The 22,903-nt window shown below is 45.3% G+C and overlaps 1 protein-coding gene and 1 pseudogene across 13 annotated transcripts in view; one reads left to right on the top strand and one right to left on the bottom strand.

Moving 5' to 3' along the window:
* REV3L (REV3 like, DNA directed polymerase zeta catalytic subunit) overlaps nucleotides 1-22,903 on the bottom strand; it is a 94,588-nt gene that overhangs the window by 68,663 nt on the left and 3,022 nt on the right. For all 13 annotated transcript variants that reach the window (XR_015052053.1, XR_015052055.1, XR_015052054.1 and 10 more), the window contains exons 3-8: nucleotides 15,843-15,917; nucleotides 15,324-15,478; nucleotides 6,763-6,874; nucleotides 4,510-4,604; nucleotides 1,921-2,025; nucleotides 1,232-1,313 (exon numbers count right to left, since the gene is read on the bottom strand). Coding sequence is in view for 10 of the 13 variants with exons in the window: in XM_085858487.1 (XP_085714613.1) it covers nucleotides 1,232-1,313; nucleotides 1,921-2,025; nucleotides 4,510-4,604; nucleotides 6,763-6,874; nucleotides 15,324-15,478; nucleotides 15,843-15,917 (624 nt within the window). In the remaining 3 variants the exon portion in view is untranslated. The remainder of the gene's footprint in view (nucleotides 1-1,231; nucleotides 1,314-1,920; nucleotides 2,026-4,509; nucleotides 4,605-6,762; nucleotides 6,875-15,323; nucleotides 15,479-15,842; nucleotides 15,918-22,903) is intronic.
* LOC147011295 (uncharacterized) lies at nucleotides 12,247-13,436 on the top strand (annotated as a pseudogene).

Genomic DNA, 22,903 nt, shown 5'->3' with positions numbered 1-22,903 from the left:
CCCCTGACCACAAGAATTCTCACCCCACCCACCACTCCAAAAAAATTATATCTCTCTCTCCCCCCCCCCCTCACCCCATGACCCCAAGAACTCTTTCCCCCTCCAATCCAAGAACTCTGTCCCACCCCATCTCCAATTATCCCCCCCCCAACCTCCAACTATAACTCTCTGTCCCTTCCCCCAACGACTAACTCTCACCCTCCTCCGAACCGAAGAACTCTCACCCACCCCCCATCCTAGCTCCAATTATCTCTCCCCCAACCTCCAACTTTCTCTACCCCCCCAACCTCCAACTCTCTCTTCCCCATAACCTACAACTTTCTCTCACCCCTCCCAACTTCCAACTTTCTCTCACCCCTCCCAACTTCCAACTCTCTGTCCCCCATCCCAACCTCCAACTCTATCTCCCCCACAACCTCAAACTCTCTCTCCCCCACAACCTCAAACTCTCTCTCCCCCACCACCTCACACTCTCTCTCCCCACAACCTCAACCGCTCTCTCCCCCACACCCCCAAACTCTCTCCCCCCCACAACCTCAAACTCTCTCCCCCCCACAACCTCCAACTCTCTCTCCCCCACAACCTCCAACTCTCTACCCCTCCCAACTTCCAACTCTCTCCCCTCCCAACTTCCAACTCTCTCCTCCCTCCCAACTTCCAACTCTCTCCGCCCCCACCCTCCAACTCTCTCTACCCCCCCACCCCAACTTTCTTATCCACACCCCCCCTCCCCACCTCAACAAAGCAGGGTTGTATCAAAGCAGGGTTGTATCAAAGTGGGGCGGCTTGGTACCTGGTCATAACTGCCCGCAGTTATGAAGTGGCATGTCTAGTAACTTTTGTTATGAGAGCAGCCTTGGAAGAATGCCACTATTAGCTACCGTAACACAGATATACACCTTAACATGGATTTTGCTCAAGACAGAAAACCCCCTTTGGGAAAGGTGGGGGGGGGGTGGGAAATGAAGTTGCTGCAACCTTCATCATGTGACCCTTAGTTCTCCTGTCAAGTATGGTTGAGATTGGATAAGTAACGATCGAATGTATCACAGTCAAATAGACAGACAGACACCAAATTGCGTATTTTAGTCTGATAAAAATGTTTATTAATTTTCATTCTATAATTAATATTTGTTATTGTTATTGTCATGCATCGTTCTTGACTCAGTCATGTGAAATATAACAACTAATTTAGTATTTCTTCTTCTTTACCATTTCCTCTTCTACTTACACAACACTCGAAGTGCGAAGGATTTCACGAATTTCATTCAAATACTTATTTTCACTCTCACACATCTCCACGACCTCACGTTCTGGAAAACAAATCATTCATTGAATGAGTAAAACCATACCCAATCGTCCTCACTCAAATCAGCAGACAAAACAAGCAAATAAATAAATTAATTGGGTATTTAATAAAAGTCGTGGTGTGAGGATACGATCAATGTTCCACAATCCCACACAACGTTTATTATTCCACAAAATATAGATAAATAAATCACTTGCAGGTGTGAGTCAGGAAAGAGTATCGAGTCGGGAGGGGGGGAGTTATAAAGTTATTGTACATGTAGGGGGGGAGGGGGAAAAGGGGTTACAAAGAGGCTGAGCTGGACCACACTGGGTGTAAGGTCAACATGCTGGCAACAGGGAAGAGAACAAGAGGGGTTATGATGTGCAACAAAGGACGTACAAGGAGGGCGATACATTTACAAGGATTTACCAAAACTGTAGACACATACGTGTCTTACAATTCAGGTAACAAGATCTAACTTTGATACCACACCAGCAGGGATAGAAACACGTTAAAAGGTCTTGCACCGACACTCCATGTGTGAATTGAACGGCGTTCACAGCTTTGATGGACATTCCTGGTGTGCAACTATCTCGTGCAGGAGTGGCCGTGCCCAATGTGCTTCTTGCCTGGTGAGGGTGGATCCCCGATCTGAGACGATTCGTTCCTGTCACGTCGTCGCTGCTTTTCATCGTCCCACAGAGCCTGGAGCCCAGGGTTACCATGAAGAGTAGCTGAAAAGCAAACCATAAAGACGTGTACACCCTGCATGGTGAGAGACAGACCCCACTGGGATACTTAATGAGCAACTTCAAATCCAAGCGGGGTTCCTGGAGACCAATTTAGATTATTACACTATCAAGGATACCCGACGTAGAACGGAACATTTTTTTGGGGACCGAAAACACTTCCCTACACCCACTAAGGAATGTGGTCGGGGATCATTTAATATTACCTTTCACGTAGCTACAAAGAATAAGGCACTACATAGAAGGACTCACTAAAACACTCCCAGGCACTCAGTGACGAACCTCTGAAAGTCTGACAAAGATCCGTTCAGCCATCTCTGAGAAAAATGACGGCGCGCGCACATGCACGCACAGCTCTCTTCTGGTGCAGATTATACTCGCAAGTACCCGCAAAAATTCCACATAATGTAAAACGTGATTTCAACAATACTGAGAGTGGATGAGGGAAAGGCAGTGGACATAGTATATGTAGACTTTAAGAAGGCATTTAATAAGGTACCACATCGGAGGTTGTTAGCCAAGGTGAGGGCTTGTGGAGTGGCTGGTCAGGTCGATAATTGGATTTCAAACTGCCTGAGTGGTTGGAAGCAAAGAGTGGCTGTGAGTGGAAGGATGTCTTGCTGGGAGGATGTAAGTAGCGGGGTACCTCAAGGATCAGTACTCGGACCATTACTATTCAGTATTTACAACAACGATTTGGATAATGGGGTGAAGAGTAAGCTTTCCAAATTTGCGGATGACACAAAGCTTGGAGGTAAGGTGGATAGCAGAGGGGGTGGTGATCAGATACAGGAAAGTATTGATACTTGTATCGATTGGGCAAAAGATTGGCAGATGGAATTTAACCTGAACAAGTGTAAGGTGTTAGGGATGGGAAAGAACAATGAAAATAGAGATTAGAGGATGTAAGGGGTAATTTTGGAGTGTGTCACACAGGGGAAGGATCTGGGGGTGGTAATGGATACGGGAGGTGCCAGGCAGCTTTAGGTAAAGCAAATGTGGTTTTAGATTGTATTCGGAGGAGGATCATTTATAAATCAAAAGAGGTGGTGTTAACATTGTACAGGAATTTAGTGAGAGCCACATCTAGAATATTGTGTGCAGTTTTGGTCACCACAACTCAGAAAGGATGGAGACGCCATAGAGAGGGTTCAGCACAGGGTAACTAGATTGATTCCAGGCCTAGCTAGACTCAGCTACGAGGAGCGGCTGAAGGAGACAGGGCTTTATTCACTAGAAAAGAGGCGGTTACGAGGAGATAGGATAGAGATGTTTAAGATGATGAAAGGTAGAGATAAAATAAGTGAAGATGAATTATTCAACAGTCGACAGTGACAGAACCAGGGCCATAGCCTGATAGTGAAGAAGAGGAGAGTTAAGACGGTAGTTAGGTTGGGGACTTTTACTTGTATGAGAGAGTAGTTAATGCATGGAATGGTCTCCATGGAAAGGTAGTGGCAGCAGAAAAAGTAGATAAGTTCAAATTAGAATTAGACAAGTACCTGGAAGTTATGGAGATAGAGGGGTCTGGGGATGTTGATAAGACTTTTCGGTAGTTTGAGTGTTGATGGGTGATTGTGTACGGAGTGCTTGCTGCTGGTGGGGATCTCATCAAGGGGTGTTGTGTGGTTGATATTGTGTTTCCCCCCCCCCCAAGACTATCTATGCCCATACCCTCTCCCCCTGGAAGGAAAGAAAGAAAGAAACTACAACAAAACCATAAAAAACAAACAAACAAAAACATTTTTTGCATTTTCTTCTTTAGATCTTTTGTTGATAAATTAGTGTGGTGTTCATGTGGCGTGGGCATGATGGGCCGAATGGCCTCCACCTGTGTCCAATTTCCTTGTGATTCCTTTTCCAAGTATTTTCAGCTTCCTTTCGAAGCTATGCGAGCCATTTTAGGTTACAATCCATATCTCACACACACTATCTACTTTATGATGCCCCGAACACCACCGTCTTGAATGGTTTCTGCGCATGAGCACCGAGCATTCTCGGGAGCATTACATCATGTCGAAAGTCGCGTATTGCGACCTGTAAGTGACTGTGAGACAAACAAACAGATAAACATTCTCAGGAAATGAATATGCAGTCCTGTATTTGCGAATCTTTCGTTTATGAATCTTCAATTTCGCAAGTAGCAAACGGAATACAGTACGTGTATCATTATATTAGTATATATTATTCGTGAGGTATGAATAATAGGTTAATTAGGTTAATGAATAATAAAAGAAAATGAAACAATTTACGAAAGGAAGTCAACAAAGGATTTTGAATAAATTATCCAATTTAAACAAAGCCCAAGGAAGTCTATGACTGATAATAGAATGAACGAACAGCAGGAATCATTATGTCTGTTCGTATATGAATCTCATTTCATAAAATGATATTCTAAACCAACCAATAAAAGTGCATATTACAAATGAAGAGTTAACCCATCAAAATTAAAAGGCTGATATCAAGTACCGTTGTCTGTGCGATTCAAAATGTCCGCAGCGATGGCGTCCACTTCGAGCTCACACACGCTCTGTCTGAGTACATCCTCTCCAAGCCACTGTGAGCTGCCTCACATAACAACCAAAATTGTCACAATTAGCACAATGTACAATACAATACCTCATCCGACGACAATGTGTCCAAACGGTCCATCTTCATACAATATATCACCAATCATGGCGGCTGGATTCTGTGGAACCCAAAACTCGAAACATTATTGGAATCTCCCACCTGAGGCCGAAGCAAAGGGCTTGTTGTGCTCTCATTGCAAACAAGTCTTTGGTCTGTCTGTTCTTTATCACCTATCCTCCGGTATAGCTCCCTCTGCTCTCTCGGTCCTGACCCTCGTCTTCCCTTCATCCCTTCCCAGTGAAACTTTCAAAATCCGCACTTACTGCGTGTCTCAACTACTTTCTTCCTCTTTTCTCCTATTTGCAGAACTTCCTTCTCGAGGCTGTTCAGTCCCACTCTTCCCGCGAAGGCTTCATATGCTCATTGAGATGTTTTGTGTGCAACATTAGTTACAAACGACTCTGGTCAATGGAATCCAGTGTCCCTTGGGAGAGAAAGTTCTTCATTTGATGGTGGATTCCAAGACATGCACCGGCAACATCAAGTACGGTGGTCTTGAAGGCACTCCGCAACTCTTCAGGATTCCCCAAAGCACCCAGACCCCCCCCCCCCCACCAAATCTCCACTTAACCTGTTCACAAACTCCTCGGCTACCCTCTCATCCTTGAGCTTGCCAACATCCAGCCTATGCTGAGATGGTACCATTCTTCTGGATTTAATCTGCAACTTTAGAGTTGCTACAACAAGCCTGTGGTCAGTATTGAGGAACTGAGCACTCTGGTAGACACTGCAGTTCCGAATCATCCTCCAGCGACTACCAATGAGCACATGGTAAATCTCTCTGCAACACCACCAGTATTGTAATACCAAGTCCAACAATGAGCCTGTGGGTGCTGAAACCATGAACCAGCCACCCTAAATCCATGACTTCTTGCAAAGTCAAGAGATTTAGTGCTATTCTGGTTCACAGTTCCAGACCCATGGGGACCAACACATGTCTCAGAACCATCCCTATCAGTTCCAGTCGATGCAATGAAATCCCCCAAGACTGCAAGTGTATCTCGTCTGGGGCACTGATCAACCACAGACTCGAGCGTGGCATAGAACACATCCTTCATGGTGAGATCACTCGCCTCAGTCAGAGCATATCCAGAGACCAGGGAAACAACACCCAAGGAGTGATGAATCGTTACTTTCACAATACGCTTGTTGACCGGTGTTACCTCAATTATCATGACAGTCAGCCTGTTGGACACAGCTACAGCAACTTCTTGGGCATGGTAATCATTTGTGACAAGACCAGTAGTCGGTGTAACCACCAACCATGATCTCGCCACTATCCGGTCTCCGAACCTCAGAGTGCTGCCATACAGATGTTCAAGCGCTGGAGCTCAAATGATAGCAGAGACAGGAGATCATCCTCTCTTAGGTAGACGTTCCAGGCACCCACTGGAAGGGAGCGCCTCAGGTTAACCCAAGGTGACCGCTGACTGGTGGACGACACCTCAGCACCACCACATCACACACCACCGGAATCCGACCCAGGAAGGTTACCCCATGCTTTTCCTCCTATCATCAAAGAATGGGGGTCCCAAAGGCTTTGCCCCAATCCAGTTATCTGGTTAGGTGCCCTGCGACTACCATGGAGTGGGTTTTCAGTTGTATTTGCGTTTTTTGTGTATTTTGCGGAATGAAGTGTTTTATGGTGGCCGGAGTGCAAATCCCGCCACCAACCTCACAAGGAGTTCCTCCGCCCTTGAACAGGTTTTGTTTTTAATCCTGCTGGGTGTCCATATCATACACCCTCCTCACAGGAACCCTGGTGGGGGAGACGGTTTAGTCACCGCCAACCCGACTATGAAACAGGTTAGCTCAGGTTTACTTGGTACCTGTAGCAAGTCACAGATCTGATCTGGTCTGACCTGATCTGATGTTGTGGTGTGTTGTCAAATTTTTGGCCCTGTGAGTATCTGTCCAACTTGACAAGGCCTCAGTTATTCGGCATGCAAATTGTGTCTCTACTCCGACGTCGCATGCCTCATTCCGCTTTCTTTTGCCCAAGTGTTATCCTTTCACCTTCCTCAACTTTAAGTTATTTCCCTTCCTTGCTTCAAAAATTAAAAATTAAAAGATTCAAATGAAAGTGCTCACCCGTCTATCGTCACCTTCGTCCACAGACGGTTCTGGCTGTCAAGTGACTTGGAAACTCCTTGTTCTGAAGGCGTTCCCTGCTTGTCAGCATTGAGCGTACCATCTCCTCGATCTGAAAGGACATGGTGTTCGTCCATGTGTGATAAGGGGGAAGTAAAATAATTAATTCCATCTTGTGAAATATGAGCATGGACATTTTGGTAATAGAAAGCTCGATGGATCACATGACTATTGCAAAGCACTGGTGTTTCTGTGTTAATCACACTGAAACAAATATTTTTCATATCGAGATAAGTGTTCTTTGTCCACAAATTATGGACTCATTTCTCTTTATTTTTGCTTTTAAAGTATATGGAAGTATAAAATCTGTTGTAAAGTATAGGCTAAAATCACTCTGTAAAGAATGGTTCACGTGTGCTGCTTGAGATAAAGATTTCAATTGTCAGCAGGATAATTATGCTTCTCAGGTCTCTCACAATGACAAGGTCAGAGCTCATTAAATTTGCAGAGTCAATACTGGCAGGCCACGAGTAAATGGAATAGAATCTCAGTTCACTACACTATGGTCTTGTTAATTCCCTATAAACTGATATATCTTTACCATTTCAAACCTTAGGATCATTGATTAAATGCATTTCTCGTTGTTGAGAATTATGCGCTCCCCTGAGTGCACCAGTAAAATGCTCATTTCCATCACTGTACATTCAAAGCGAATATTTCAAACCACATGACTTTCAAACCATACAATTATAATAACCAATATAATAATCACAAATATATATAATCCCCATACTGGACCAAGTGCATCTGGGCCTGGTAAGGGATCTTGTTAGTCCATGCTTTGTTAAAGGAAATATGTACCCATCTGTTATGTTCGTTACTCAAAAATATACTTGATGATGGATCATTGCCTACTGAAGGTTGTTTTATAAATGAATAGATATATGTTAGTTAACTATGTGACAATATCATCTTATATCTTTCACTTGGTTGGCAAATTGGGGAGAACTACTTTTGTGGCACCAGAGAGTCTAGCCCCCAAAGGCATTAGTCCAGTGGTTCCCAACCTGTGGTACGCGAGGGCCTTCCAGGTGGTTCGTGAGCACTTTCGGGCTCAACCTTTAAAAGAATGAAAAAAGATGAAAAAAATATAAATATATATAAATAATAATCCTCAAAGTTTGGGTTTGCAATCCAACTCGATGAATCGACGGACGTCACCAACTGCTGTCAACTACTTGTCTACGTTCGCTTCACACAGAATAATACTGCGAAGACTGAGCTGCTGCTGAGCCAGGAGCTATCCAGTACAATGAAAGGAAAGGATGTTTTCAACCTTTTGGATAATTTATTCAAGCATAATGAACTGGATTGGGGAAAGTTGGTCGGATGCACGACAGATGGGGTTCCGTCTATGCTCGGTCGAAAGTCAGGGTTTCAAGCCCATGTGAAAGCTGTGTCACCAAACGCCACCGGTGTCCATTGTTTCATACACAGATTCGCTCTTAGCACTAAGGTACTCCCTCCGAATTTGTTATCATGCTTGAACCGATTAATCAAAATAATTAATTTCGTAAAAACATCCGCCTTGAATACTCGGCTGTTCAAACTGCTCTGTGAAGATCTCGGCTCCGACCACACCTGTCTCCTCTACCACACCGAGGTTCGCTGGCTCTCCCGGGGGAATACGACGAGGCATCTCTTTGAACTGAGGGATGAACTCCTCCTATTCTTCACGGAGAAAGAACACAATTTTAAAAAAGATCTGGAGGACGAGGAGTTTATCTCAAGGTTGGCCTACCTGTCGGACATTTTTGGGGTCTTCAACCACTTAAACCTGTCGGTCCAAGGGCCCAACTGCACTGTCTCAGACTTCATCTCGAAGCTGGGAGCATTTGTTCGGAAGTTGGACCTCTGGATCAAGAACGTGGAGAGCAAACGCTACGGAATGTTCGAACTCCTGACTACCCTTGAGAGCGAGCCCAACGATGAATTTTCCCAAGAAATCGTCCGTCACCTCTCACTGCTCAAGACTGAGTTGATGCATTACTTCCCAGACATTACATGTTGTGCCTACATCACCAATCCGTTTTCCGTTGAACCAGGCGATCTGCCTGTTGGGACCGGGAAACAAGAGGAGCTCATAGATATCCAAGCTGACGAGACAGCAAAGACGAAGCACAAGGAATGCTCTCCTATGAACTTCTGGGTGACCATGGCCTCCTCGTACCCGACACTAGCCCGTCACGCTGTTCCACAGCTACTGATTTCCCCCTCTACATGGGTGTGCGAGCAGGGGTTCTCAGCCACGATGACCATCAAGTTAAAGAGCCGGAACCATCTTGCTGCGCCCGGGCATGATTTCCGATGTGCTGTGAGCAAAGTTATGCCCCGCATCGACCAGCTGGTGGAGAAGAAACAGATGCAGCTCTTGCATGAAATTTTGTTCTTTGTTGACAGTTAATTCATTTGTGTGTTCTACTTGTGAATAAATTGATATCTTATCGAATTGAGTTTTTCTGGAACCAGGTGGTACGCAGCGACGGTATGGGACCTCCAAGTGGTACTTGATCAGAAAAAGGTTGGGAACCACTGCATTAGTCTCATTAACTCTGCCCTCCCATTCAATTGCGAAGTTGTACAAACACAAACTCTGTCTTCCCATTGTCCTTTTATCAAACAAGAGTCTCATGAAACTACAGAGGTCATGGACCTCTGATTGTTCTGCAAAAGCTGTGCAAACCAGATAATCCATTTGCATGCTGAGATAAATACTTATCATTGCTGAAAGTAAATGAAGGTTTTCTTGCATACATGCCCTTGAAGGAAGACACGCATTATTTCACAGCACTATCTGCTTTAATTATGCACAAGATTGTTTTCCCTTTGCTTTAAGGACCACGTGTGCAAACAAAGCTTTCTTGTAGTTTGGTATCGATTAACCAAGTCCCCTGTGATGTTCTGACCCCTCCCGATTTTCCAATTGTATAAAAGGCCATGTATTCTAGCTCAGAGGCAGAGATCTGCTTGGACTTTTGAAACAAGCTCTTATTTCCACATATATGTGTTTTTGTATAATAAATGATCTGTTAAATTTAAAAGGGTTTTCTCTTTTGGCTGGAAATCTCCATCACAATTCAAACAACAACAAAAAAAATCCTCTCACTCCTTCGTCACAGCTCTGGTTGCTGAGAACCTACTCTCCAGTCACAATGAATGTTCCACAGCAACAAAGTCACCACTCGCTCGCAGATGAAACATAATCGTGACATACGACAGTAGTTCTGAAAAACAAGCCTGTGAGAAAGTCAATTGTTCGATGCCACGATCTGAGGCTTGCACTTTGACATTGTGACTGCAAGTTGTTGAATAACCCATGAAACTTGTCCAAATAAGTCTGAATACCCTTACATTTATGTAACATATTGTTGCGGTTCTGGAAACCGCATCCCTCCAACACCAATAGCAGCCAACATACAGTGGTCAGTTACTTCTGGGTCAGCCCAGTAAGTTATTTCATTAATGTACGTTTAGATAGTCCCTTCCTTTTTGTCTCGTGGGTCGAACGGGACAGTGCGTTGTGTAAATCTCATAGCTTGGTCTGATTAAACCTCTGAACTTCATTCCTACTCTGCCTTTTTCTCTATTCCTGAGGTAAATCCAAGCAAGGGGTCCTTGTGTGAGCCAGCAGGCGCTTCGCTCGGATATCCATCGGTAAAAAACACACCCGCGCCCTTCGCGTAAGAATGCGTCCTCACAGAATGCCAAGGGCAGCAGTAGAAGCAAACACTAAACGCCAGCGCTGCATGGAGCACGTGCAGCACAACGATGACCCCCCACCCACTGTTCAGGCCATCAGAGGCATAACCAACACACCAAATGCTAACGACATGCAGTATGCACGTGGCGCACTCTTCTTCAATCCAAATCTCCATTAATAATTATACCCAATCCTTTCCCTCAATTCCCTGACACAGATCACAGGAGGCATCTCACCGCCTCTGATAACCGCGAACATGATGCTCGATGGCGGGCGGACCTTCGCGCTGACCACGTGTACAATGACGGACCCGCGCGCGCTGTATGTGGCATGCTCGATGGAGGGCGGACCCGTGCACTGACCACATGTACAATGGCGGACCCCCGCGCACTGTACAGGGCATGCTCGATGGCAGGTGGATCCACGCGCTGACGTGTACAATGGCGGACCCGCGCACACTATACGGTGCATGCTTGATGGCGGGCGGACTCGTGCGCAGCCCGTGATACTTTTTCATCGTACAGAACGGGGCACGAATAACACACGTTTGGTCAAGTCAGATCTGCACAGGGGGATACAATAACGTCTTACCATCGGTCTTTGCTCACCATGACGGCCACAAATGTCTCCCGTGAACGGCAGACATCCTCCCGCACCTCCGCCTCGATGCAGCTGCTACCAGGCAGAGGCATGCTGTGCGGCAGGATCGCTCGGGCCACGTGGCACACCACGGAGCAGGCACATTGACCGGCGCCACCCGCGGGTCTCCGGGGCATGGAACGGGGTTCGGTGCAAGGCGATTATCACGGAGTTTGGTGCAAGGCGATTAATATCACGGGGTTCGGTGCAGGGCGATTTGTTTCATGGTGCTCGGAGCGAGACGATTGCGCAGCTTGGAACCATCTGGCCGGAAGTAAAATGGAGCCGCCTCTGGTCATGGCGGCTGGCCCGTGTGCTGGCCAGGGACCAATCAGAGCACCCGATTCGGATGACGACAACACTTCACGTCATAACCCCCGCTCGCACCACGGGATCTATAAAAGGACGGGCCGCGGAGCCACTCGTGTGTCGTTCCTGCCTTCATTCCTGTCGGCTTGTTGTAGTCCATGGGCCCAGGCATATATCGGTACCATCTGAGGAAACCAAACTTTAGGGCTACTAAGTTATTGGTAGGGACTATATGATTATTTCAATATGTGATAACCGTTCCAGAAGAGCAGCTTAGTGGATGTATTTTGCATTTTTACCATTTTACCATTCTGAGATATTGACGTTTTGGGGGAAAATCACACAATGGACTATTGACACATCCCATGAAGGTAACATCATTCAATAACAGCTCAGGATATCCAGATTTGTTATCTGCACACTTGCAACAAGCATACTTCCCATCTTGAGGCACATCTCGGTTCAGATCGGCACCACGAACCCTTTCGGACGGATTCCCATGGATCAGACGATCGAGGAGACTGTCAACAAAGACACACAGACACCTGGAGGAACGAAAGGATTCAGCCTGAATCCAGGAGCTGTGACCCGATACTATCTGACGTCAGATTACCACAGTATGTACCTTGGGCATCTGAGGGATATGGTAGGTCGAAGTCACTCCCAGCTGAACCATCCAGATCTGCAGTTACCAAGGATCTGGAGGGATGAGGCTGACATCCAATCCTTGGTGGATCTCATGGAGAACAACTGGCTGGATCCACTGAGTCCTGATCAAGCACAGTTTGTCAGCTTGTCGACCGCTACTGTTGCTCCTCCTGATGTTGCCAATGACCTCCTCACGGCTCGCATGGTAGGAGAGGAGGCATACCAGGATTTAAAGAAGAAACGCCTGGAGACAAATCCACCAACTGCACAGTTCAATGACAAGATGACAAAAAGGAACTTGAAAACATTCACCCACATCCGGAAGAAACCAACCAGCAAAGCACAGGCCAAAGAAATTGTTCTCAAGGCTGACAGGAACCTGTTTGGGCACATGATCCTCGTTGCTCAGAGTCAAGATCTGCACGTGAGAGATGTCTTGGCGCACCCCCTGGGGCCCTTGCCATGGTCAATTGCTAATGGCGATGGATCTCTGTGGAAGACGAACAAAGCAACCCTTGCCAGAGAGCTGGAAAAGAGTGTTTCTCCCGCTGAAGTTATTGCAGAGCCATCAGCAACTGTCATTGATGGCATGAGCCTGGTACAGAAGATGAAAGGGAATGACAAGACGTTTTCACAGCTGGCTGAAGTGATACTGTCAACAGCTCTTCATGATGGAGTCCAGAGTAAACGCATTGATGTTGTCTTCGATGTTTACTGAGAGACGTCCATCAAAGACGCAGAGAGATGCCACAGAGGTGCAAGCACAGCAATCCAGTTCAGGAGCATTGCACCGGGCCACAACATTCAGCAGTGGAGGAAACTGCTCTGCAACTCTTCCAACAAGGCAAGTCTAATCAAGTTCCTGGTAGAGGAGTGGAAAGAACCAAAAAGCAGGGAGAAACTGAAGGAAAAGTTGCTCTATGTCACCTGCGAGGAGGTCTGCTACAAGCTCACCAAGGACCACTGGGAGGAAGTGGCAGAGCTGAAGTCCACGCAGGAGGAAGCAGACACCCGAATGCTTCTGCATGCTCTGCATGCAGCAGAGGCTGGGTACAAGGCTGTGGTGATCACTGCCGAAGATACAGATGTCCTCGTGCTGTGTCTTGCCTTCAATAAGGACATCCCATGCCCCGTGTATCAGAAGTGTGGTACGCAAACCTGCACACGGTTCCTAGACATTGACAAGCTTGCTCGATCGATGGGAGACAGTGTCTGTGATGCCCTGGTTGGACTGCACGTGTTCTCCGGTTGTGATACAGTTCCATGGACTATAAGCTGCCAGTCTGCAATGGTTATCACATCAAAATATGATCTATATATATATATATATATATATATATATATATATATATATATATATATATATATATATATATATATATATATATATACACCAACTCAAAAATCATAACTAGGATTGGTTTCCTTAGATGATACTGACAAGTGGAATTTCTGGCCTGGGCCCATGGACTAGTCTGTCTGGCTTCAGATTGACAACCTACCCATCCGCCTGATGGCTCCGCCCTTCTTTACCAATTAGCCTGCTGACTCCACCTTCTTCACCACCTCTCTGCCCTTTTTTACCAATTCGCCTGCTGACTCCACCTTCTTCACCACCTCTCCGCCCTTCTTTACCGATTAGCCTGCAGACTCCACCTTCTTCACCACCTCTCCGCCCTTCTGTGCCAATTCGTCTGCTAACTCCACCTTCTTCACCACCTCGCCACCCTTCTTTACCGATTAGCCTGCAGAGTCCACCTTCTTCACCACCTCTCTGCCCTTCTTTGCCAATTCGCCTGCGAACTCCACCTTCTTCACCACCTCTCCACCCTTCTTTACCAATTAGCTTGCTGACTCCACCTTCTCCACCACCTCTCTGCCTTTCTTTCCAATTAGCCTGCTGACTCCACCTTCTTCACCACCTCTCCACCCTTTTTTTTTACTAATTTGCCTGCTGACTCCACCTTCTTCACCACTTCTCCGCCCTTCCTTGCCAATTCGCCTGCTGACTCCACCTTCTTCACCACCTCGCCACCCTTCTTTATCGATTAGCCTGCCGACTCCGCCTTCTTCACCGCCTCGCCACCCTTCTCCACCCACTTGCTTTGGACTCCGCCTCTCTCCACCCGTTGGCTTCTGACTCCACCCAAGTCCCTCCCTTCACGCCCAATGGTTGCATCTCATTCTCTGGACCGACGCTAGCTGCACAAAGTGCCACGGAGCAAGAGACGACGCGCCAGCTGTCAGGGAGGTATCGCTCAGTGGAGCATCCCACCAAAATGTATTGGTGGCGAGATCGGGCAATCATGCAAGGTATTGAGAGACTGTTATCCTCATCTCCTCTCCGTGTGTGTGTGTGTGTGTGTGTGTGTGTGTGTGCGTGTGTGTGTGTGTGTGTGTGTGTGTGTGTGTGTGTGTGTGTGTGTGTGTGTGTGTGTGTGTGTGTGTGTGCGTGTGTGTGTGTGTGTGTGTGTGTGTGTGTGTGTGTGTGTGTGTGTGTGTGTGTGTGTGTGTGTGTGTGTGTCCTGGCACCTGTCCTCGCTTAAGTTAAGATTATACAAGAATTATATCGGGATAACTCTGCTCTGTGTCTGCTTTTGTAAGTTGCTTGTATATTGCCACACCTTTCACATTTCTTGCTATTCCTGCTTCCATACAACAATAAATTATTTTCACTGTGCCTCATATCTTTCCTCGCCTGCCTGTAATAAATCCTTTGTAGAAATGTTCCCAGCTCGTTTTCGTCTGTTCTTTCATTGATCCAGCATGGCCCATATTCTAACTTAGCCGGGACCTTATGCCTAACGATCCGTTCCTTTTAGCCAGTAAGTCCTTGGCAGTGTCGCTCGGCTGCATCCGATCCGGTAAAGTGATCCGGTTTGGACAAGGCGTACCAAGGGCGTGTCCCCCGGTAATTCGGTAACGTGATTAATTAGGTAACCCGATTAACCCACAGACGGGAGGACCCTTGGTCATGTGGTTGAGTTATTGGCGTTCACTGTCAGTTAGCGACCCGCTGCGTCATGCAATTATTCGTGTGAGACGGCCTGCAATTCTGGGGAATCTGGTGGGTACTCGAGATAGCTTCCCCTCCCTGGTGGTCTTCTCACCCGATCCCCGGCCCGCAAAAATATATATACCAACTTCTCATAGAACACGAGATGGAAAAGGGGGGGGGGGGAGGGGGGTTGGGATGGAGGATTACCTGCAATGCGACGGAACTTAACGGCAGCAAGGTGCACCATGTCCATCCCACTGAGGTTGTAATCAATAAAGAACTGCAGCAGGAAAGGAATATGACCCTCATGGGGCTGGAAGGTCTTGTTCATGACAGCTCCTCCCTGCAGCAACTCGCTCACCCTGCACCACACGCGCCCAACAATGGACACCAAGCTACGCTGTATTCAAACAATCCAAAGTGGTGACTGCGGGGCTTTTGGTTGGTGCTATGTGTATGGGTGCATTTGGGTACGCACGCTATGTGGGGCTATAACCTCAAATATCAATACGGGTTTGAGATGTTCATGCTGGAAGTAACAGAACGAATAAACCACATAAATGTCCTCCTGGAACACCACTGATCACAAGACATTGTTGCTGCAGTCTCAAGTAACCAGAGAACAATCAAAATCGGACTCAAAAGCCAATTCACTGCACGGGTCAAAAACTAAATCTCTCACCGCAAAAGCTCTTTCAAAATGAACCCATCCACACACCGACTCACCTTTTCACCATGGAGGGGTTGTATAAATAGATTTTCAGGAATTCCTTTTCCTCATCATGGTACCCATAAAATGGCCTAAAGGGGTACAAGAAAGGTCAACGAACACACCAGGTGAGCTGCAGACCAGTAACAGGTAATGCACAATCGGTACGTGTTCATGTTATCATCAGCACTATGTATATATGGATCTAAAATCACAGCCAGGATGTTCGACTGATGTATAAACAATGTTACCTGAGCTTAAAACCTCCACCACCGAAGGTGAAGGACATTACGTTTCCATCCCTTTATTACTTATGAAATCTAAAGATTTCTTTCGAAATCTAAAGAAATCTAAAGAATCTAAGGAATCTAAAGATTTCGTAAGTATATTGATGACTTCCGTTTCTGTTTGTTTGTTTGTGCGTTTGTTACTTACAAAATCTAAAGATTTCGTAAGTATATTGATGCCTTCCGTTTCTGTTTGTTTGTTTGTTTGTTTGTTTGTAGGCACGATAACTCGAGAACGGAAGAAGGTACCAATGTCAAATTACACCACGTGATTCAGGAGCGTGATGGCTAGCGCTGATTAGATTTTGGTCAAAATCGGTCAAAGGTCAAGGTCACAGTGAGGTCAAACATAATTCCGTAAATTCATGTGGAGAAATGGAGTATTTTGCTTCGCTCGACGTTACGAGTTCGGTTTAACTTCGATTTTAATTTTGTCTTCGGTTTTGCGATCGCTTCGGACGCTTAAAACTCGGTTGTCGAAATTCTGGTAAAAATCGGATGTTTTGGAGACGTTTTAAGATTGTATAAAAAATATTTCACTCGACGCGTCACGGGTCGTCCTATGATGCAGTGCCCTCGAGCAGACGCGTCGTTGAGTGACGTAAAGGTTTTGCGTGGAGAAATGGAGATTTTTTGCTTCGCTCGACGTTACGAGTTCGTTTTAACTTCGATTTTAATTTTGTCTTCGGTTTTTGCAATCGCTTAGGACGCTTAAAACTCGGTTGTCGAAATTCTGGAACAGCGATGAATAACTGACATATATAATAAATAATAAGTCTTTTATCAGATTCTTCTGAAAAGTAATACACCTATTATCTGGCATATCCTGCTGGGACTGAATCACTTTTTTAAAAATAAAAACAAAAAAATGGAATTTTTACAGGAAATCTAGTTTTTGTCTGGGACTCATTATCTGCAAACCACAGTGTAAAATTGTAGACCACAATGAATTCAGAATTCAAGCTCCCCTTGGGCTTCTGACTGATTCATGCTTTTATTAGACAAGGTCAGAGGTCAAGTTGACGATTTCATATGTACCAGTCTATGACTGCTTGTTTGTTTGTTTGTAGGCACGATAACTCGAGAACCGAAGAAGCTGCCAATGTCAAATTACACCTCGTGATTCAGGAGGGTGATGGCAATTGCTGATTAGATTTTGTTCGAAATCGGTCAAAGGTCAAGGTCACAGTGAGGTCAAATATTCGATTTTTGATGGTTTGGTACAGATAACTCGAAAATGGAAGAAGCTACCAATGTCAAATTACACCACGTGGTTCAGGAGGGTGATGGCTAGTGCTGATTAGATTTTGGTCAAAATCGGTCAAAGGTCAAGGTCACAGTGAGGTCAAACATCCAAAAAATGATAACTCGAGAACGGAAGAAGCTTCCAATGTCAAATTACACCACATGATTCAGGAGGGTGGTGGCTAGCGCTGATTAGATTTTGGTCAAAATCGGTCAAAGGTCAAGGTCACAGTGAGGACAAACATAATTCCGTAAATTGATGTGGAGAAATGGAGTATTTTTGCTTCGCTCGACGTTACGAGTTCGTTTTAACTTCGATTTTAATTTTGTCTTCGGTTTTTGCGATCGCTTTGGACGCTAACAACTCGGTTGTCGAAATTCTGGTAAAAATCGGATGTTTTGGAGACGTTTTAAGATTGTATAAAAAATATTTCACTCGACGCGACACGGGTCGTCACGTGAGGCAGTGCGCTCGAGCAGACGCGTCGTTGAGTCACGTAAAAGTTTTCCGTTTGCGCGCTGACAGTGTTTTCCTTTATCATTTCGATAAAGATGGTGTTTAAAAGTCATTTTTTATCCCAATAAAGGTTATCGTCGCATGCCTGACTCGCTAAGCCGTCGGATTATGTAAAGATTGTTGGTGGATGGCCGAATATTACGGTTTTGTGACTTTGATAAAATAATATAAAATAATTGCGTGGAGAAATGGAGATTTTTGCTTTGGTCGACGTTACGATTTTTGATGGTTTGGTACAGAATCATCGTAGAAACTTTTGGTTTGTGTCGCTACATTCTCGAGAGACAGCTTTTATTAGACAAGGTCAGAGGTCAAGTTGATGATTTCGTAAGTACCAGTCGATGACTGCTTGTTTGTTTGTTTGTTTGTAGGCACGATAACTCGAGAACGGAAGAAGCTACCAATGTCAAATTACACCACGTGATCCACGAGGGTGATGGCTAGCGGTGATTAGATTTTGGTCAAAATCGGTCAAAGGTGAAGGTCACAGAGAGGTCAAACATAATTCCGTAAATTGATGTGGAGAAATGGAGTATTTTTGCTTTGCTCGACGTCACGGGTTCGTTTTAACTTCGATTTTAATTTTGTCTTCGGTTTTTGCGATCGCTAAGGACGCTTAAAACTCGGTTGTCGAAATTCTGGTAAAAATCAGATGTTTTTGGAGACGTTTTAAGATTGTATAAAAAATATTTCACTCGACGCGTCACGGGTCGTCGCATGATGCAGTGCGCTGGAGCAGAGGCATCGTTGAGTCACGTTAAGGTTTTCCGTGTGCGCTGACGGTGTTTTCGATAAAAATGGTGTTTAAAAGTCATTTTTTGTCACAATAAAGGTTATCGTCGCATGCCTGACTCGCTGAGCCGTCGGAAGATGTAAAAATTGTTGGTGGATGGCCGAATATTACGGTTTTGTGACTTTCATAAAATAATATTGAATAATTGCGTGGAGAAATGGAGATTTTTGCTTCGGTCGACGTTACGATTTTTGATGGTTTGGTACACAATCATCGTAGAAACTTCTGGTTTGCGTCGCTACCTTCTCTCTCTCTCTCTCTCGAGAGCTTTTATTTGACAAGGTCAGAGGTCAAGTTGACGATTTCGTAAATACCAGTCTATCACTGCTTGTTTGTTTATTTGTAGGCACGATAACTCGAGAACGGAAGAAGCTACCAACGTCAAATTACACCACGTGATTCAGGAGGGTGATGGCTAGTGCTGATTAGATTTTGGTCAAAATCGGTCAAAGGTCAAGGTCACAGTGAGGTCAAACATCCAAAAAAAAGTTATAACTCGAGAACGGAAGAAGGCACCAATGTCAAATTACACCACGTGATTCAGGAGGGTGATGGCTATCGCAGATTAGATTTTGGTCAAAATCGGTCAAAGGTCAACGTGACATTGAGGAAAAAAATTATAACTCGAGAATGGAAGAAGCCACCAATCTCAAATTACACCACGTGATTCAGGAGGGTGATGGCTAGCGCTGATTCGATTTTGGTCAAAATCGGTCAAAGGTCAAGGTCACAGTGAGGTCAAACATTCGATTTTTGATGGTTTGGTACACAATCATCGTAGAAACTTCTGGTTTGTGTCGCTACCTTCTCCAGAGACAGCTTTTATTTGACAAGGTCAGAGATCAAGTTGACGTTTTCTTAAGTACCAGTCTATGACTGCTTGTTTGTTTGTAGGCACGATAACTCGAGAACAGAAGAAGCTGCCAATGTCAAATTACACCACGTGATTCAGGAGGGTGATGGCGAGCACTGATTAAATTTTGGTGAAAATCGGTCAAAGTTCAAGGTCACATTGAGGTCAAACATACAAAACATGATAACTCTAGAAAAGTTACCATAGGTATTGTTGACGGAGCGTGAGTTTGAATGATCGAGGTAAGTTTGGCGGAATTTGTGTGTCAATTCGTCGAGTTACGCCTGTTTTAAAAATATCAGTGTTAGCGCCCATGGCGCAGAACGCCTTGCCTAGTTGTAGGCCGCGCTGTGTTTTTGATAAAGATGGTGTTTAAAAGTCATTTTTCATCCCAATAAAGCTTATCGTCGCATGCCTGACTCGCTAAGGCCGTCAGATGGTGTAAAGATTGTTTGTGGATGGCCGAATATTACGGTTTTATGACTTTGATGAAATAATATTAAATAATTCCGAAAATTCCTTGGAGAAATGGAGTATTTTTGATTCGGTCAACGTTACGAGTTCGTTTTAACTTCGATTTTAATTTTGTCTTCGGTTTTTGCGATCGCTTAGAACGCTTAACACTTGGTTGTCGAAATTCTGCTAAAAATCAGATGTTTTGGAGATGTTTTAAGATTGTGTAAAAATATTTCACCCACCACATCACGTCTCGTCATGTGGCGCAACGCGCTCGAGCAGACGCGTCGTTGAGTCACGTAAATGTTTTGCGTGTGCGTGCTGACGTCATCGCGCTCGCCCCGGCGTCCTTTCGAGTTGGGGGGGGGGGCGTCGGGCATGACCTTTACATTACGTTAATCTGTGGTAACTCGAAAATGGAAGAAGCTGCCAATGTCAAATTGCACCGCGTGATTCAGGGGGGTGATGGCTAGCGCTGATTAGATTTTGATCAAAAATGGTCAAAGGTCAAGGTCAAGGTCAAGGTCACAGTGAGGTCAAACATCCAAAACATGATAACTCGAGTACGGAAGAAGCTACCAATGTCAAATTACACCACGTGATTCAGTAGGGTGATGGCTAGCGCTGATTAGATTTTGGTCAAAATCGGTCAAAGGTCAAGGTCACAGTGAGGTCAAACATCCAAAACATGATAACTCGAGAACGGAAGAAGCCACCAATGTCAAATTACACCACGTGATTCAGGAGGGTGATGGCTAGTGCTGATTTGATTTTGGTCAAAATCGGTCAAAGGCCAAGGTCACAGTGAGGTCAAACATCCAAAACATGATAACTCGAGAAAATTTACCACAGGTATTGTTGACGGAGCGTGAGTTTGGAAGATCGTCGGCAGTTCGGCGAAATGTGTGTGTCAATTCGTCGAGTTACAGCTGTTTTAAAAATTTAAGCGTTATAAAACAATATTAAATACTTCCGTAAATTCCTGTAGAGAAATGTAGTATTTTTGCTTCGGTCGACGTTACGAGTTCGTTTTAACTTCGATTTTAATTTTGTCTTCAGTTTTTGCGATCGCTGAGGATGCTTAACACTCGGTTCTCGAAATTCTGGTAAAAATCGGATGTTTTGGAGACGTTTTAAGGTTGTATAAAAATATTTCACCCGCCGCGTCATGGCTCGTCCCTTTGGCGAGGTTTTTGTGTGCGCGCTGATGTCATCGCGCTCGCCCCGGCGTCCTTTCGAGTTGGGGGGCTGAGGCGTCGAGTGTGACCTTTACGTTACGTTAATCCGCGGTAACTCGAGAACGGAAGAAGCTACCAATGTCAAATTACACCACGTGATTCAGGAGGGTGATGGCTTGCGCTGATTACATTTTGGTCAAAATCAGTCAAAGGTCAAGGTCACAGTGAGGTCAAACATTAGATTTTTGATGGTTTGGTACAGAATTATCGTAGAAACTTCTGGTTTGCGTCGCTACCTTCTCTGGAGACAGCTATTATTAGACAAGGTCAGAGGTCAAGTTGACAATTTCGTCAGTACCAGTCTATCACTGCTTGTTTGTTTGTTTGTTTGTGTGCAGAATATCTCAAAAAGTTGTGGACGGATCCAGATGAAATTTTGTGGACAGGTTGGGTGTGTGGCAAGGACAAAATTGATTCAATTTTATTGAAGATCCGAATCCGGATCTGAATACGAGAATTATTAAATTTTTACAGTGCTTCTTCACCACTGAGAGATCGGACCAAAGACAATGTAGTACTGTAAAACATGATATTTCAAAAATGGATTGGGCCTGATATGTTCTCGTGGATCAGGCATTATGTGGCAGAGGTATGTGCTCTACCGAGTGCCCTTCTCGTTTTTAGTTTTGTCAATTCAGTGTCGAGGCTCGTGGAGGAGCTGGAAAACTGAATGGCTCAGGGCATGAGACAACAAAAAGAACAGTAGAAATAGTGGAGGGGACACCAACAGCAGGGTTGAGGAACAAAATAGAGGGGGACTTGGGGAAATAAGTTCTCTCATTCTTCTCATCGGCAGAAAGCAGCTTCTTCGCTCTCTGCAGATCTGGATAAAATCACAAACTGGTCCAACACGTGGAACAAGTGTTTGAACTCTGACAAATCTCACACTCTCACTATGTCTTTCCGAAAGGATCATCTGGAACCCCTCAACCCCACCCCCCCTCCACCCATCTACTTTCTTAACAATCCCCTGGAAGAAGTCCTTTCATTCAAGGTTATGGGTCTCACTATCTGCCATGATCTTGACAAGGAAAGCAACATTTCCAACTAGGCCTCCAAAGCCAGTCGCCGACTGAGCATCCCTTCATTGTGCAAAGTCGTTCCTCGGCACACCTCAGCTCCTGACCATAAACAAAGCTTTCTTCCGCAGCTTGATGGAGTACTGCACTCCCCTCTGGGCTGGTGCTCCTGCCTCTTGCAGTACCTTTGTCGGCTTCACGTTGTGAAAACCAAGGCATTTAGGATCATTGGTATTTCCTGCGATGAGGCTGAGTCTTTGGGTCTCTCACTCTCTCATCACAGGCAGGTCGGTGGTCTTTCTGTCTTCTACCGTCTCCACTCCAGTCTCGCACCCCCTGCTCTGTCTGAGAAATGTCACCCCCCCCCCATCCCCCATATTTCCACAGAGCGCTCAAGGTCCGCCAGAAACCCCCTTTTGGTAAAACTACCAAAAATCAAGAATCACTGCTCAACTTCACTCTTTCATTCCTCTTTTTTCCCACCTCTGGAAAAAAACTCCTACACTTTCTTCAATCCCACTCTTCCCTCCAGGTCTTCAAAACAGCTGTTCACCACCATCTCTTAACTTTCCCCCATTTAAAACCATGATTTTCTACCCCCGTTAATCCACCCCAAACCAACCTCCTTCATATTCCCTGCTTTCCTTCCTGAAAGTCCCCGTCGTGTAAG

The sequence above is a fragment of the Eptatretus burgeri genome, chromosome 15, assembly GCF_056783735.1.
Source record: "Eptatretus burgeri isolate ZD-2024b chromosome 15, Ebu_testis_v1, whole genome shotgun sequence".
In the NCBI taxonomy this organism is placed as follows: domain Eukaryota; kingdom Metazoa; phylum Chordata; class Myxini; order Myxiniformes; family Myxinidae; genus Eptatretus; species Eptatretus burgeri.
The sequence above is the reverse complement of the archived record's forward strand: the minus strand, read 5'-3'. Positions and strand labels throughout refer to the sequence as shown.